This window comes from Zeus faber (assembly GCF_960531495.2).
Source record: "Zeus faber genome assembly, chromosome: 2".
Lineage (NCBI taxonomy): Eukaryota > Metazoa > Chordata > Actinopteri > Zeiformes > Zeidae > Zeus > Zeus faber.
Window position 1 is genome coordinate 19,971,297 of NC_137189.1, and position 17,334 is coordinate 19,988,630.

At 42.5% G+C, this 17,334-nt stretch overlaps 1 protein-coding gene across 1 annotated transcript in view; it reads left to right on the plus strand.

Annotated features, from left to right (window-relative positions):
• lama2 (laminin, alpha 2) overlaps window positions 1–17,334 on the plus strand; it is a 207,320-nt gene that overhangs the window by 150,847 nt on the left and 39,139 nt on the right. The window contains 8 exon segments of the mRNA XM_080021184.1: window positions 4,138–4,300; window positions 10,294–10,372; window positions 10,542–10,673; window positions 11,369–11,485; window positions 13,198–13,361; window positions 13,638–13,776; window positions 15,809–15,911; window positions 16,587–16,703. Coding sequence (XP_079877310.1) covers window positions 4,138–4,300; window positions 10,294–10,372; window positions 10,542–10,673; window positions 11,369–11,485; window positions 13,198–13,361; window positions 13,638–13,776; window positions 15,809–15,911; window positions 16,587–16,703 — 1,014 coding nt within the window.

Here is a 17,334-nt window from a genome sequence, read left to right on the forward strand (position 1 = left end):
CATTTCAAATGAGAGGAAAGCTTTATAGCCACACACACACACACACACACACACACACACACACACACACATACACACACACAAGTTTCAACCTCATCGCATCATGTTGCTATTTCCAATAAGAAGATAATGTGACCAAGCCACACACTTGGACATGCACACACTTGTATGTGTGTGAATTATTCAAATGAGCCACATTTTGTTTTACCACTGATTGGCTGGAGATCTCAACTTCTTTAATTTGATAAAAGCACAGCCAAGCACAAATTCTGCCAAAATGGCTGGCTTTGAATGGAGTTAAAAGTGTATGTTTGTGTGTGTGTTTACATGATATAGTATACACACACTTCTGAGTGTTGTGTATTTGCATTGTGTGTTTCTGTTTCTGCGTGTGTGTTTATCTGTCTGACCATCAGAGGGTCTGTCAGTGGCTGTGTGTATCTAATCAAATACACATCAAATACAGATCAATGCTCTCTCTCTGGCTCTCTGGCTCGCTCTCTCTCTTTCTCTCTCTCTCTCTCTCTCTCTCTCTCTTTCTCTCTCTCTCGCTCTCTTCCTCTGTTTCCTATCACTGAGTAGTGATTATCATTTCATTTCAGGTTTCGTTTAGTATCATTTAAACTTAGAGGGGACCTATTATGTTCCTTTTCAAAGAGTTAACATAGGTCTCTGAGGTCCACAGAACATGTTTTTGAGGTTTTTTGCTGAATATACCACTCAGATCATTCTAGCCATTCTAACATGCATCGACAGAATAATCCTCCTGTTTCTGTGTGTATTTCTTTAAATGTAAATGAGAAGCCAGGCGCCCAGTTCTGTGAGCCAATGGCGTTAGAGCACAAGTTCTGGGTTCTGTGAGTCAATGGGGTTTAAGCTTTACTTCCGGTGTCCATTTGATTTAGTCCATAAATATTCACTTATTTCAGCTTATCAGTTCACGAAAATCTGCTTCCGAACAAATATGAAGCGAGAAATAAGCAATCCAGTTGCTGAATCTTCACTCATATTTGATCTGCAATGCCTAATTAAAATGTTTTTTCCGACTTTGGTTGCCGTGCTTCAAGCTTGTGGGGGACATGGACATTGCACGGGCACACCACACACAGGGATTTTTTTGTTCCATGTAAACGTTTCGAAAATAAAATTAAATAAATACATCTACAATGAAACACACAATTTTTATTGGTTTTGTTCAGCGTCTAACTACCTCATAATATTTTTTTTTAAATACACAACATGGCAGAATTATTTTTTAAATACTTACATTTCCATCATCCACAGTTTCATCACAGACAGTTGATGTTGATTCCTCTTTCTTTTAAAAGATTTTTGCAGGTCTGTGCACAGTATGCAGCCTACAGAAAACTTCTCATGTGGGGAGGGCGGTTTTAATTCTATTGAAGCCCAATGTGACATAGGCTTGGAAGGCAAATCTGAACAACTTATTTCATCACGTTTTATCCGAGGCAGGCCCCTTCAACATGTGGACCCAGATATATATATATATATATATATAAACATGTTTTGTGTTACTTATAATAATAAAAATAATAATAATAATAATAATAATTAACAATTATGTTGTTGATCTTAAGTGTTGTTCTCCATTAAGTACAGACAACTTCCTTGTTTTAGAATGTTATGGTTTCATTTTATGTAATGTCTATTACCTTCAAAATTCAAAATTTTGTATGTTAATTGTTTTTTGATTATTTTGCTTCTTTGCATATTATCTAAAATTAAAGTATGAAAATTAACACTATTTACAAAAAAATAGTGATGCGGCTTTAAATGTGACTATGGGAGCTGTGGGATAAAGTCTAGGTTGTGTAGGCAACCACGGTTCCCCAAGGATGGACCAGATCTAATACTCATGGAACTGATCGTCATATCACGTAAGCCAATCAAAACGCTCTGCATTTACATCTGAAAGGGTAGTGATGACGCCACACTTACGTCCTGCCCAGGGGAGTGTATATCGTGGCTTGACTTCCGCCTCCTCCTCTTTTAGCTGCTGAGCGACTCCTAAGGGCACCGTACCCCAGCGCAGTAATAGATCTGGTTTCTCTTCGGGCAAACATTGTTGCCTACCCACCTAGACGTTCCCTATCGCAGGGAACAGGGAGCCTCACGTGGCACTGGGAGTGGTCCAGCCCTGTGGCTTATGCTGCCCCTGAGAGCTCTGGGGAGGAGGAGGTGGAGGGGGACGGAAGCTCCCTCCTTGTTTCTGCGGTGCGTTGTCCCTGTCCTAGAGTCCGGTTAGGCCCAACCAGGGGAGTGGTTCAGGGCCACGCAGGCTACCATGTTACACCTGGTAGCTTGGGCCGCGCACAGGTGAGGTGGAGGGAGAGGGCCGTGGGTTTCCGTAGCTCTACCAGGGTTCCCTCATCCACCGATGCTGAGTTGGCGAGCTCTGCCACCATTTTGGCCTGGTAGCACTGGAGTAGGGCCTGGGTGTTGATGGAGCAGGCCGCCTTGGTCGGGAGCATGGGCTTCTTCCCCAGGCTGAAGCCCTGTCCCTCAGTGAGGTAGCCAGCGATGGGTCCTTCCACTGGGGGGAATGTCAGGTAGCCCAGCTCCCAGGCTGGTCCATGTGGTGGTAGGCCTCAAATCCCCTCAGCGCCCGCCCCCAGGTGGTCAGGGTGGGGAATCACATGTCAAGCTCCCTCACCCTGAATACAGGATCCCCCCCAGGGTTGCGTCCTCAGCCCCCTACTGTACTCCCTGTACACACATGACTGTGTGGCCAGGTCCAGCTCCAACACCATCATCAAGTTTGCTGACGACACTGTTGTCGTGGGCCTGATCACCGACTGCGACAAGAAGGCCTACCGCGAGGAGGTGGCTGACCTGTCATTCTGGTGCCAGGACAACAGCCTCCACCTGAACGTCAGCAAAACTAAGAAGCTGATTGTGGACTTGAGGCGAGGATCACAATCGAAGACGCACGCGCCCTTGGTGATTAATGGGACTTCTCTAGACAGGGTGAGCAGCTTCAAATACCTGGGAGTCCACATCACAGACGACTTAACATGGACTTTACAAACAGACACTCTGGTGAGAAAGGTGAGGCAGCGTCTTTACCACCTCAGGCAGCTGAGGAAATTCCGGGTCTCGGTGAGGATCCTCAAGTCCTTCTACTCTGGAGCGGTGGAGAGCATCCTGACAGACAACATCCCTGCCTGGTTTGGGAACTGTACTGCTCAGGACAGGCGGGCCCTGCAGACGGTGGTGCGTTCAGCTGAACGTACCACTGGAACTACCCTCCCCCCCTTGCAGTTATACACCAGGAGGTGTAGTAGCCGAGCCTGCAGGATCATGAAGGATCCTCATCAGCCCAACAACGGACTGTTCCAGCTGCTGCGGTCAGGCAAGCGCCTCCGTAGTCACACAGCGAGAACAGAGAGACTGAGACGGAGTTTTTTCCCGCAAGCCATAAGAACTGTCAATGCTGACCACACCAGGGGCCCTCACTGTACTATATGTAGCATACTGTACCGCATACTGTGTCACTGTTCAGGGTTGTTCGGGATGCCGTATTGCTGCGCCGTACTGTTGTATACTGTGCTGTATTATCCCAAGTACTACCTCACTTTATTCACGTGCCACTTTAATGCACATATCTGTATATACATAATTGCCTATCCGCTATACATAAGCATATTCCCTCTATCTATTCCATTTTATTTCATTTTATTTTATTGTATTTTATTTTATTCTATATATTTTTATTTTATCCTATAAGTATTCGACTTACTGTATTACGTTTTAGGAGTCAGTTAGTTGGTCTATTAGAAAGAAATTTTTCCTAGGACAAATAGGATGTTATCCCCGGGTGCGTTGCATTACTTTTCACTGCATATATGTATGAAAGTATGTATATGTATGTGACGAATAAACCTCTTGAATCTTGAATCTTGAAAAATCAATCTGCAAAAAAACTTTTATTTATTAACAAAATTAATAAATACGCAAAAATAAATGCATATAAAAAAAGTATACATTTTTGGTTAAAGCTAAAACTATTATTTTTCCAAGCTAAGCTTAGCTTCTCTGTCCTTTTCAAGTCTTGTCTGTCTTCTGTCTCTAACCATTTTGTCCATTCCTCCATGTGACCATCCATTCACCGTGAAGACCTACAGTCCAAGGCAGCTGAGCTGAATGCGACCCTCTCCCGTGGCGATGGCGCCCCGGAGAAGAGCCTGAAGGAGATGAAGGCCGAGATCCAGGCCATGCTGGCCGAGCTCCAAAAGCGGCAGCTGGACGGGAAGAAAGGCATCGCAGAGGAGGAGCTGGGGTACGCAGAGACACACACACACACAAACACACACACACACACACACACACACACACACACACACACACACACACACATACAGTAGGAGCAACTTGGAGAGGGCAGCTTGAACATGACAGAGCCCAGGCAGATCCCTGATTAGGGTGTGGCTGACCCATGCAAGGACCGTGACAGGTTCGCGCTCGGAGCCCTGCCTGTAATGATACCCCCCTCGATGACGTAATTTTGCGCCAGGGCCTGGGAACGACCCCAGGCTGCATTTGTGGAAAAGCAGTTGCAATGCTTTATCTGTGGTTCAAAACTTAAAACAACTTGCGTGTACGGCATAATCTTGCATTTCTTTAATAAAAATTTTTTTTTTTTTTTGGAAGGGAACATATGTTCTGTACATCTAACATAATCAATTTACATATACAAAGAACATATAAGAACAAATGGTTTGAAAGAATGAATGGATCAGTCGTTTTTTTTTGTAGATGTATTTAATTGAATAAAACGAATGAAAACACTGTCCGTAACTGTGTGTAACAGGTGTTTTAATATACATAAAATAAATGTGAAATATTGCAACAAATATAATTGTAATATTAGTATAGTATATGTCCTAGTGCCCCTCGGGGAGTCCCCTCATGTGCGAAAACACGTTGTGTCATATGGTGATGTCCCAGATGATATATTCCCGCTCCTATATATATACGTGTATATATATATATATATATATATATATATATATATATATATATATATATACATATATATATATATATAAAACAATAGTGTGCCATTCTCATCTGGTTCCACGCTTGATTAAAACAAACACTTAAAAAAACTTAAAAAAAAAAATTCCTCTGTGTTCTCTGTGACGATTGAATGAGCTTCAGACAAGGAATGACATAAAAACAACAACAAATTCCAAGGATACCAATGAGGTGATAATGTACATAATAGCAGTGTAAGGTTTGAAAGATAAGGTAATTCATATATTTGAGTTACCAAATTTCCTCAAATATAAACAGTTACTCAAATAAAATCCTAGTGTCTAATCACTACCGGGGGTGTGGTCAATACAAACAAATAAACACCTAAGCCCTACCTCAAATTAAGACCAGGGTTAGGGGAAAATCCAAGGATGGACTACCGGTAAATCTTGTTACCCAAAGCCTGCTCCACAGCATGTGTACAGTATACCGGTTAAGCATGATATACATTTCCGCTGCTTTACTGTAAATTGATAAACTCATGAATACAATCATGCTATCTTCAACACTTTGTTGTCTCCAACTCATTGTATGAGAGATAAACCTAACTCTGAGAATCGGAGCAAGAATTTTTTTTTCCTACAGTGTGCCGTGTGTGCACCTTATAGGTTATTATTACTTATTACCATTGCTCTATGGAAATACTTATTTGAAGTATATTACGAGTATCTGTCAATCCCTGATGCTTTTCAGAACGACAACGAATGCACACGCGCACACACATTGTAATTTATCATCTATGCATAAAGACTATTGATTGTATGAGATTGCTTTTATCTGTATTGCTACATAACACTTTATTGTTTTTCACGTTTTTGCTGTTTAACCTGTTGCTTCCTACCTTCTGTTTTTTTATAATCGTTTGTATCAGAGCTTTCCAGTCTACAACATTTACAAAAGGATACAGTACTTACAGTTTCTAATTGCTGCAGAACACATTTTTTGAGAGACTACAGAGCAGACCGCAGGTAAAGCCTTGGGCCATCTCTTTGTTTACACTTAATGGCTGATCCAATCTGACCCAACAGGTCTGTAAGCCCTCACACCTAACCCACACATATGCAAACGAAGACCCATTGACCAAAATCTCCACTCTCCAATGGAGCAATCCACCCCTTTTCTCACTGAGAGGTAAAAATTCCTTTCTGTAGAGGGGGAATCAAATATCCAGTTTACTGTCATATGGCGATTTATTTAATAGTTGGCAACTAAACCTTGAGGTAAACCATGGAGTTTAAACTGTATCAACCGCAAAACAATCTTGAGTGTTCAGAAGAACCCATATACTATTTAGTCTCTTAACATTTAGGAGGCTAGTAAAACTTTAAAACTAGCCACTTTAATGTATCAGGTATTGTATTGCATACCTGTTTGTCTTACCTCTGAGTAGTATATTGCAGTTTTTGTCTTACAACATTGTGTCTATCTTACCATTCAGTATGACACTGCATTGTTCTGGCCCACGACTATTTAAGATGTCCACTATCAAGTTGACTCACTGTCATTACTGTCTGCATTTTATTTTGTATTCTTTTAAGTAAATACTTTTATATTACTTATACTACACTACTTCTTTCCATTTTAGATTTTAAAATTTTGTTGAAAAAAATAATTGTTTAAATACTCTTTAAATTCTGTTATTAAATACTGTTTTATTTTAATCACTACCATACCCTTATTTTATGTATTGTGTACAGCTGAGTTGGAGACTAAGAATCTCATTACTGGTAATGATGCTTGGCATTGTTATCAAGTATTTGACAATAAGCTTGAAACTATAATTACATAGACCTAGTTTGAGTGCTCTCATTACAAAGCTATTGAACTTTGTAATTTAAAAGATGTAAATAAAAAAAAACAGCTCCCATTTTGAAATTAAAAGGCTGTGCAACATGTAAATCAAAATAAAGCATTAAGACCTGTTCTCATTCATGACAAAAAAATCAATTGAACTATGAAAGATGACCACTGGTCAGGGTTCAAACGATAATATCTCAGGTATGGGTTAGGGGTGAAAATCTGAAATCTCTCGGGAATGTGGTTGTGTTTTTTGTGAAGTTAGCACCATCTCATGGTAACACACTGCAATTGAATAAATGAGTGTGTTTACAGTCAAAATTAAACACGCCCTGTCAGGACACATGGGAAGGAGGGGCAATTCCAGCCGAATGGCAGCCGGCTGGGCGCATGGTGGTTGGCTGGAAGCTGACTGGAAGCTGGTTGCAATTTGACTGTCAACCGGCTGGAAGAGGCCTCTTCAAGTGGCTCCTACTGTACACACACACACACACACACACACACACACACACACACACACACACATTCTTGTACTGGTATCAAAGTAAGGTTACCGTATTTTCCGGACTATAGAGCGCACCTGTATATAAGCCGCATCCGCTCTATTTAAAAAAAAAAGAGATATACAAGCCGCACCGGGCTATAAGCCGCAGATATCTATGTTGAAAAATTAGATATTTCCGATTCTTTCCGAACAGTGCCTTTTAACACGGCAGCCACTTTGCTGATTAAAACGGAACAGAACCAAGAGAAAAAAAACGGCATTTATTTACCTTCATTTCTCCTGTGTTTGAAACCACAAGTCACTTTAATCATCTTCGCTGAAACCCATGAAGTCGACTTCTTCAGTGTCGGAGTTGAACAGCCTCAGAAGCGCTTCGTCACATCTGTCTCCATCAGTCTCGCTCTCCGTGTCACTGTCATCCTCCGGTGAAGTTGACTCTGAAGGTGCGCCGCTCTCTTCGCGTAGCAGTCCAGCCTTTCGGAACCCGTTGGTGATGGTGGATTTTTTTCACAGCACTCCACGCTGTTAGGGTCCACTGACAGACATCAGAAAAAGATGCTTTTCGCATGCGGCCAGTTTTTGTGAATGACTTCTCACCACTTGTCATCCAAGCCTCCCACTCAACCCGGAGTGCAGCTTTAGATGCCCGATTCACACTGATGTCGATGGCCTTCAACTTAAAACTTGCATCATACGAACTTCTTCGTGTGGGTTCCATGATGAAGGGGCGAGGATTTGAAAATAATTACCAGTTGGTAATTTATCGTCCGCGTTCTATCTGCTAAAGAAAAAGTAGCGTATTCTTCTTTGCATTGATTTTTCGTCTAATTGCATTGATTTTTTGATTCTAATTCCGGTTAGAGCACCCCTAGCGGTGGAAGAAAAATCCACAGAATAGCCGCACCTTTGTATAAGCCGCATGGTTCAAAACCTAGGAAAAAAGTAGCGGCTTATAGTCCGGAAAATACGGTAATTGATTAAATACACCTGGTAAGAGAGGACCCATGTTCCTGGTGCACATCTAAACCAAAAAGTGGAAGACCAGTCCTCACAAGTACAGGTACTCCTCACTTAACGACCTACCTGTTTAACGACCATTCGGGCTTGCGACCAGCTCTCCGACCAGTCTATATTGTGCGCTGCGTACAATACCGTGGTGTGCTTGCTGCCATGCAGTGTCTCAGCGTCAAGCATCTCATCGCGCACCACCGTTCTCACTCTGTCTCGTTCCCGCAGTCTGTCAGTATTCACTACACTAGCGTTCGTAATCGCCACAGCCCCAAGCGTGAAATAACACGGGTCCTCGCTTATCCACCAATTTGCTTAACGACCTGGTCCTAGGAACGGAACTCGGTCATTAAGTGAGCCATACATCTGCCATACACAAGGTGCTAAACAGATTTGAACAGATTTGACGCATTCATAGATTTGACGCATTTGTTATGTGTCCTGTGTTAAGATTTTAAACTCAAAATTCCAGGAAAAACGGAATCAGGAATACATGTTTATTCTTTATTTTTCTTCCAATTTTTCCCTGTCTTTCTTTCTTTCTTTCTTTCTGTTTTTTCACTTAATATTTTTGCCCTGTTTTATTGCCGCATGGTCTGTTGACACCAAAGACATTTCGAATAAACAACTTCCATTTAATAGACTGTTGATTGCTACATCTCCTATAGCCATTAGTCTGATGGGTAAGCAAGAGCTCTCTCACTCTCCCCTCTCTCTCTTGTTTTTTCTCTGTCTCTCCCTCCCTCCCAACGCGTTTGATTAGCAAACTCCTTGCTCCATTCGCTCTGTAAACTCGCTTTTTCCCTTCTCTTTCAATCCTCTTTCTCGCCCCGTCTCTGTCTGTCTCTCTCAGCAGTAAATGTTGACGAGGTCGACAATTTAATTAAAACTATAGCTTCGGGGTGGAGAGAGAGAGAGAGAGAGAGAGAGAGAGAGGGTACAGAACAGAGTGAAGAGAATTACAAATGGGTGGAGAAAAGGAGGATACAGTCTGGAGGTCACTCTCATGTTAGAATGACTTGTCGAGTGATCGATGAGGAACGTTGTTTCAGCCTTGACATTGTTATTCCCTGTGAATGAATGCACCCGCTAAAAAGATGGGATCAAAAAGTTGCGCCCCTTTAAATGTCCCCGCTTTCTGATACACACAAACAAAAACTCACTTTCCATGCGCAAACACTCACCAAGGCATGCAAACACACATTAGTCTGATGATATGTGAAGTGTTTTAAAATGGCTACGGTCTAATCTAACGTTGCCGGGGGGGTCAATAGAGGAGAATCAGCTATTCCATTCCAAACATCCAAACAGTCTGCCTTATATATAGAGTGATTATGGGTTGTTTTTTTCTTTCTTTTCTTTCATTTTTTTCCCAGACTAGCCCAGGCTCCATCAAGCATTTAAACAATCATTTTTTCTCTTCTCGTCGTCTTTCATTCTCTCATCTCCTCTGCTCCTTTGCTCTCCTAACTTTCATCCATCCCTCTCTCTCCCTACCCACTGTTCTCCTCTGTTCCAATCTGTGTCATTCTACTCCATTCTGTTCTGTTTTGATTTATTTGTAAAAACAAGCATAGTTCTGTCTTTCTTCTTCTTGGCGTCAGCTTATAGCAGCAATTTATCGTCGCATCCAGTTGTGAAGCCACGGCAATTTAAAGGGGAATACCACCTATTTTCAGCATTAAAATAGCCAGAGCTGTATCTGAGAACATGGCCGTCGCACGATTTGAGACTCTTTGGCCACATGCTCCCTAGGGAGCCTCAATTCCATTTGAAACATTGTGACGTGAAGATGAATTGAGAATTGAGAATTGAGGATTTACTATGAGTCATAGTAAATCCTCAATTCTCAATTCATATGAGTCATAGTCTATGACTCATATTCCCCTATTTGGAGCTCCTGTCGTACCTTCTTGTTTCTCCAGCCTGGCGGAGGAGCTGTTTCAGAAAGTGAAGAGGCTGTTTGGAGACCCTCACCAGGCCACAGATGACCTTAAAGCAGAGGTACAGGAGTATCCTATATATACATATACAGTATATGTAGCTACCATATATTTGAAGAAATTGCGTCTAATTAAACAATCAATTCTATGTGTTGAGGTTCTGCTTCATGCTAAATGACCCTCGTAGAGTCAGGTTGGCGGAGGCTCACTCGTGTCTTATTTTGTCCCAGGTGTCAGGGAAGCTCTCGGACCACCAGGGAAAGCTACAGGAAGCCCAGGAGATTCTCGATTCTGCCCAGTGGAAGAGCAGGGAGGCAGGGTCGTTGGGCGCAAGGAACCACGCCAACCTCACTGCCCTGGAGGTAGAAGAAAATCTGACTCCTACACACAAATTCACATTCACACACTTGTTATTTTTCTCCGAATGAGATACAATCATTTCTGCGCTCTGCATCACTCTGTTTTTATTAGAGATGGAAACGGTTCTTTATCGAAAGCTTCTTTATCGAAAAGCTGAATCCGATTCGACTGACAAAATTCTGAATTGGGGACAGCCTTAGAAATAATTAATAATAATTGGAAAACACATTAAAGAAATGCCCCATATGTTTAATGGACTGTCCGTCCCCCTTGCGCACAGCGTGCAAAGCTAAAGTGACGAGTGGAGCAACTGCAGAGCTTTGTTTTTCCAGAAGCCCTTGAACATAGAATGGAAGACAGTCAATGATGATAACTAAACAATGATATGCTGTCCTGTAACTTTCACCAGCAAAAAAATGAAATACAAAAATATATATTATCTTTTATATTAAATATATATATAAATATATATATATATTTTTTTTTATTAGTTGTGTTAATGCCGGTAATGAGCTCAACCCTATGTTGAAGTCACCTGGTCGCGGTAATGTGTTATCGTCACAGCCCTAGCTTCAATTCCCTTCCCTGTATTGGCTCCATGACACAAACACGCTCACACTCAAACTCAAAGAGTCCAAGACCAAATCCCTCTGGCTGCCTCCCCCTCAGACTGGCGTTGTGTGTGATTGTCTTGCAGAGGAAGCGCTCTGCAGTTGGCGGGGTGAAGCAGGCGACCCAAGAGGTTCTGGGAGAAGGGGAGCGCCTGTTGGCCGAGGCCAACCTGCTCTCAGACAAGATCAATGAGGAGATTGAGGTATCAAATGCAAAACTTTTGAGGACTCCGTTGTGAAATATTGTTTTTGAGTTAAACATGGTATGTAAGTAATTAAAGAATTAGGCTGGGAGGCTGAGTCGTTTTCCAGGACATTAGAAATAAGTTTTGCTACCAAAGCAAATGCATAGAGAAAATCATAATTGTGTTATTGAGATTTGGACAGATTTGGCCCAAGACAAACACGTGTTCTATCACATATTATGGGCATGTTAAAACATCCATCACACCACACACAATACTGTTTCTCCTTCTCTGGATGCCTTACTCTCAGAGTTATGAGTCCTGTTTCAGTCCAACCATTACAGCCAAGTGTAGTGCAACGGAAGACGATTAAAGTTACAGTACAAACGATATTTTGTTTCCCACAAGACTTTAGAGGTTCAAAAGCTAGCATTACATGTTCTATTACAATATTAAGGCATAAAAAAGTATAACGGTAGTTGCCTTGATCGACAGTTCTCTCGAACAAGGTAGGCATTGTTTCTTTCTTCTTCTGACCTCAAAAAACAGAGGCTATGTTCACGCTGCAGTGCTCAATTCGGATTTATTGCTGAGATACGATTTTTTTTGTTTGGCTATTCACATTGTTTTTTCAATGAGGCCAATATCAGATTCCAGTGTGAACGGGTCACGGTCCTGAACTCACCCGCATGCACAAAGACGTCCCACGCAGCACGCTGTCATACAGAAGTAAACATGGCAGGCAAATGCGCCCGTGTGGTTGTCGGGCAGCTTGGGACCGTGTACCTCACGGATGAAATCTTTAAATCCAGACAGGGGAAGGGTGCTTTTTTTTGTATCGTTCAACAAGGAAATTCGGTCCAAAAAAATTAAATTAAATAAAAACACAATGTGCGGAAAATGTGGCCCGATTCACAAAACGTGGGTGACCCTCGCCAGGTCACTCTATTTATCTATCTGTTATTATTTTCCCTCCCCACACTGTATACGATGGTGGCGGTCGGTCGCTGTGCGGGTGGGAATGCGCGGTGGGTGTGGCCGCGGTGCGCCTCGCTTTGCTCGCCGGTCTTAAAGTCAGGGGCAGAATTCAGAGTTTATTCTTGAACCACAAGGTTTTTGGGGGTTTTTTTTGCGTAATCCTAACACTCTTTTATTGCAGATGTATTAAATGTTTTTATTTTCCTCCAAGCATAATGGAGAGACACTCAGTCACCCCACCGCAAGACCTGTATCCATTTAGATACTAAATTGACTTTATAGACTTTTAGACTTTGGGGATTTATAAAGCATCTTCATCTTTATCTTTATCTTATCTTTATTTAGGACCATGTATGAAAGTGGCCCAAATCTGAATTGAAAAGATCCCATTCCATGTGATTTGTGCTGTTCACACTGTAACGAATAAAGAGATCTGAGTCACATATCATAAAAAAGTCATCTGTTTTTGTCCTCAGTCTTTGTGTGTACCACAAGCACATTTTCTTTTTTATCTGTGTTTAAAACAACATAGCAATACAACAACCCACAGCATTCACCACACATGAACAGCAGTTGATCGGTTCTAAATATTCTTTTGTGGAGGTTTTCACAGCTGCTGTAAGAAGGTTTCATGAACAAACGTTTGGTTTACCTGGTGGGTTTGATAGTTAATTACTATGCAGAATTGAAATGATTGATATTGGGAGTGTGCGTGTGCGTGTGCGTGTGCGTGTGCGTGTGCGTGCGTCCAGGACCTGGAAGAGATGGACAGGGAGCTGGGTCCTCTCCACGGCCGCTTAGAGGACAAGGTGGGACGCCTCACCGATGGCCTGAGCGGTGGAGGCCTGGCCGACCACGTGCATGAGGCCAAGAAGCATGCCCTGCAGATGAACGAATCAGCCTCCATACTGGACAAGTAAGAGCAGTACCACTGTGCACACACACACACACACACACACACACACACACACACACACTAGGGCTTTCACGACTACTGATTTTTACTAGTTGCCAAGTTTTTAATTCGGCTTGACTTGTCGTCTTTAACCTATTTTGTAAGAAAGAAGACCCATAGCCGAAATTGTATTTTGTTTGTCTATGCTTTTTTACTACTTTACTACTTTCCTACCCTCCTTCCCTCTGTTCTCTTCTCTTTTCCTCTTTCTCTCTCTTTCTCCTCCTCTCCTTTCAGTACTTTGGCCGAAGCTAAGAATCTGTCGTTCAACGCGACAGCAGCCTTCAAGGCCTACAGCAACATTAAAGCCAACATCGACGAAGCGGAGAAAGAAGCCAAGACGGCAAAACAGAGAGCCACTGAGGCACTGGTGCTGGTGAGGAGACATACACACACATGCGCACACACGCTCGTATCCACTAGCAGCCATATTTGTAATTATAATTTTTGTAATAATAATTACTATATAATTACATAATTATACAATTATAATCTTAATTATGAACTAAAAGGACCTGGTCAGTGTCAAAATTTTAGCAATTAGAAGAGTTTTAGCAATTGAGGTTTTTCAAATTAAGCATTTAGCGGTTTCCTGATGATAGCTCATCTTTGTATTTCTTAGTATCGTTCCTACTTTTTGGAAAATACCATTATGTCAGAAAACATAGCCATCTACCTTAAAACCGTATGCCTTAAAATAATCTCGGCGTCACGCTCACAAAAATGTTATTGTCACATGTTTGTGTCAAAGTTACTTGATTTTGCCTCGATTTGTGTCTGTTAATTCCAATGTTAAATTGTGGCTAAATCACGTTAAAATCCCAACATGAAAACTGAATAGGAAATCGACAAACTCCCCATGGGGTCAGTTGCTGGCCATGGACCGTCATATAGACTCATTTTAACATTTGTACTTCTTCTATCCTGGCTCTTTTTGCACTGCTGAGGCTCTGCCGTCGCCCTTTGAACACTTTTGCACCCTGTATTATCCTCCTGGCGAAATTATTATTATTATTATTATTATTATTATATTATTACTGATGCAATGTCTCAGTTTCCCAGAGGGTGGTGAGTAAAGTCACTCCCAGTGCAATCACAAGAGCCCACATAAAGTTTGAGGAAAAGCATGTGAAACGCAATAGTTACAGATACTGTGTGTGTGTGTGTGTGTGTGTGTGTGTGTGTGTGTGTGTGTGTGTGTGTGTGTGTGTGTGTGTGTGTGTGTGTGTGTGTGTGTGTGTGTGTAGGTGTGCACACACACTGCAATGTAAGCGCTGGTCCCCATTAGTCATGGCTGAAGGATCAAAGCGTGGCTGTGTCCCTTTCTACCCCTCTTCTCCACTCCCTCTCTCTCTCTCTCTCTCTCTCTTTCTGTCTCTCTCTCTCTCTCTCTTTCTGTCTCTCTCTCCCTCACCCTCTTTCTCTCTCTCTTTCTCGCTCTTTCTCTCTCATTAACACACCCACACACACCTGAGGACACTCCTTTTCCCCATCCCTCTTTTTTTTTTTACTTTCCTCCCCCTCCCCCGGTCTCTTCCAGAGCTTTTCTGTCCCTCTCTTCCACATTCCATTGCTTAAATGTCCTCCATTCTTTCTACTCCTCCTCCTCTCCCCCTTTGTTTTCACCTCCCATCTCCCCTCTCCTCTTTCACTCGTTCTGTTCTTTAGCCTCCCACTTTTTTCCTCCGTTTTCCCCTCGTTTGAGCCTCTTCCGGGGGCTTTTCTTTTGGTTTTTCCTCTCCTCCCTCAAACAGCCGGGAGGCTAGGATGGAACGAGAGAGAGAGAGAGAGAGAGAGAGAGCGAGAGAGAGAGGTAGAAATAGAAGGAAAGGAGGTAAGAGACAGAAGAGCAGTCAATTAAAAGTTTTTTTTTTCAGTAATTAATGCGGTTGGCAATGCAAAGTGCTTCTCCTTTGATCTTTAAAAAGGTATGCAGATTAGCGCACCTGAGTGGAGGTGTGTGTGTGTGTGTGTGTGTGTGTGTGTGTGTGTGTGTGTGTGTGTGGTCTTCAGAAGACACTCTCTCTCTCCGCAGGGCTCATATTGGGCGTTGGGTGTTCTTTGTGTCCTGCTGCGACAGAAGTGCCCGTGAGCAAAGCCTGGCACATTCACCCAGCGTCGCAGTGCGGTGGCCATTAATCTGCTTCTTCTGATTTCTTTCCCCCCAGTGTGCTCAGCGAGGCATTTCCTAATATCTGCTTTCTGGAAAAACTTCAAGTTATTTTGCAGAAATGTCTCAGAGAATGTATACAAGACAAATGTGTGTGAGATGACAACTGTGTGTGTGTGTGTGTGTGTGTGTGTGTGTGTGTGTGTGTGTGTGTGTGTGTGTGTGTGTGTGTGTGTGTGTGTGTGTGTGTGTGTGTGTGTGTGTGTGTGTGTGTGTGTGTGTGTGTGTGTGTGTGTAGGCCTCGGGTCCCGACGTCCCAGTGAAGGAAGCAGCCAAGGACTCGCTGCAGAAGAGCCTCCGACTGTTAAACCAAGCAAAGCAATTACAAAATGAAGTCAAAGGTACTCTATCCATCTGTCTGTCTGTCTGTCTGTCTGTCTGTCTGTCTGTCTATCTATCTATCTATCTATCTATCTATCTGTCTATCTGTCTAACTATCTATCTACCCATCTATCTATCTGTCTAACTATCTATCTACCCATCTATCTATCTGTCTGTCTGCCTATCTATCTATCTATCTATCTATCTATCTATCTATCTATCTATCTATCTATCTATCTATCTATCTGTCTGTCTGTCTGTCTGTCTGTCTGTCTGTCTGTCTGTCTGTCTGTCTGTCTGTCTGTCTGTCTGTCTTTTGAGATGAACTTTGGCACTAGCCTAACAAAACGACTGGTAAAAAAAACAATTGCATCTCTCTCTGTCGCTCTCTCTCTCCTCTACCTCTGTGGATCATTACAGGGCTCAGTAACGAGAGAGTCAGAAAGACAGACAGGATGCTTACAGTTGTTATTTTATTAGTAGTAGCCATCCCCATTTTCCGCCCTAACCATTAACTTACTGTGTGTGTGTGTGTGTGTGTGTGTGTGTGTGTGTGTGTGTGTGTGTGTGTGTGTGTGTGTGTGTGTGTGTGTGTGTGTGTGTGTGTGTGTGTGTGTGTGTGTGTGTGTGTGTGTGTGCGTGCGTGCGTGCGTGCGTGCGTGTGTGCGTGCGTGTGTGTGTGTGTGTGTATTTAGAGAATGCAGCCAGTGTGGCCGGTCTGAAGGGCAGGGTGAAAGCTGCCAGAGACAAAAACAAAGACGTGCTGAAGGCTGTCAACGAAACCATGGCAACGCTCCACGCTCTCCCCAATGGTAAGAATAAGTCGTGTGTTTGTGTGTATGTGTGTGTGTGTGTGATGGACAGGAATGGGGGAATCAGAGAGGGTGTCAATATCAGCACAGCTACAGTGAGTAGAGAGGTCAGTTGCTCTGGGAAACTTAACTTGACACGTGTCGATTTCACATGCAGACACACTGGAACACACTCCGATGATAGTTGAAAAAATAGTAAAGAAAAAAGTGTGAAGGTCGTTTGGTTCTGTATGGTATCCTCCATTAGGTTTTTTCAGAATTACAATTTTTAAAATGATTGGCTTAATACATCAAATTTTCCCCAGTGAAGACGCCGAAGCAGCTGCTGTGTCGAAAGAAACGCAATAATAAGATGCTTTCTCCGTAATATAATATCTGACATGTTTGATGTGGTTTTATTACACATCTCCTATGACAGATACCCCGCTGACAGGGGTTGTCTCAAAGGAAGGAACTGACATACAGTGAAGATGGGTAGAAAAGACTGCAACAACTGGCTTTTGATAGTGTGTGTGTGTGTGTGTGGGTGTGGGTGTGTGCGTGTACGTATATAGTTGAAAAGGACATGAATACACCACCAACATTTATAGGATATTGGGATTGTCAGGACACATTTAGTGTCATCATAATC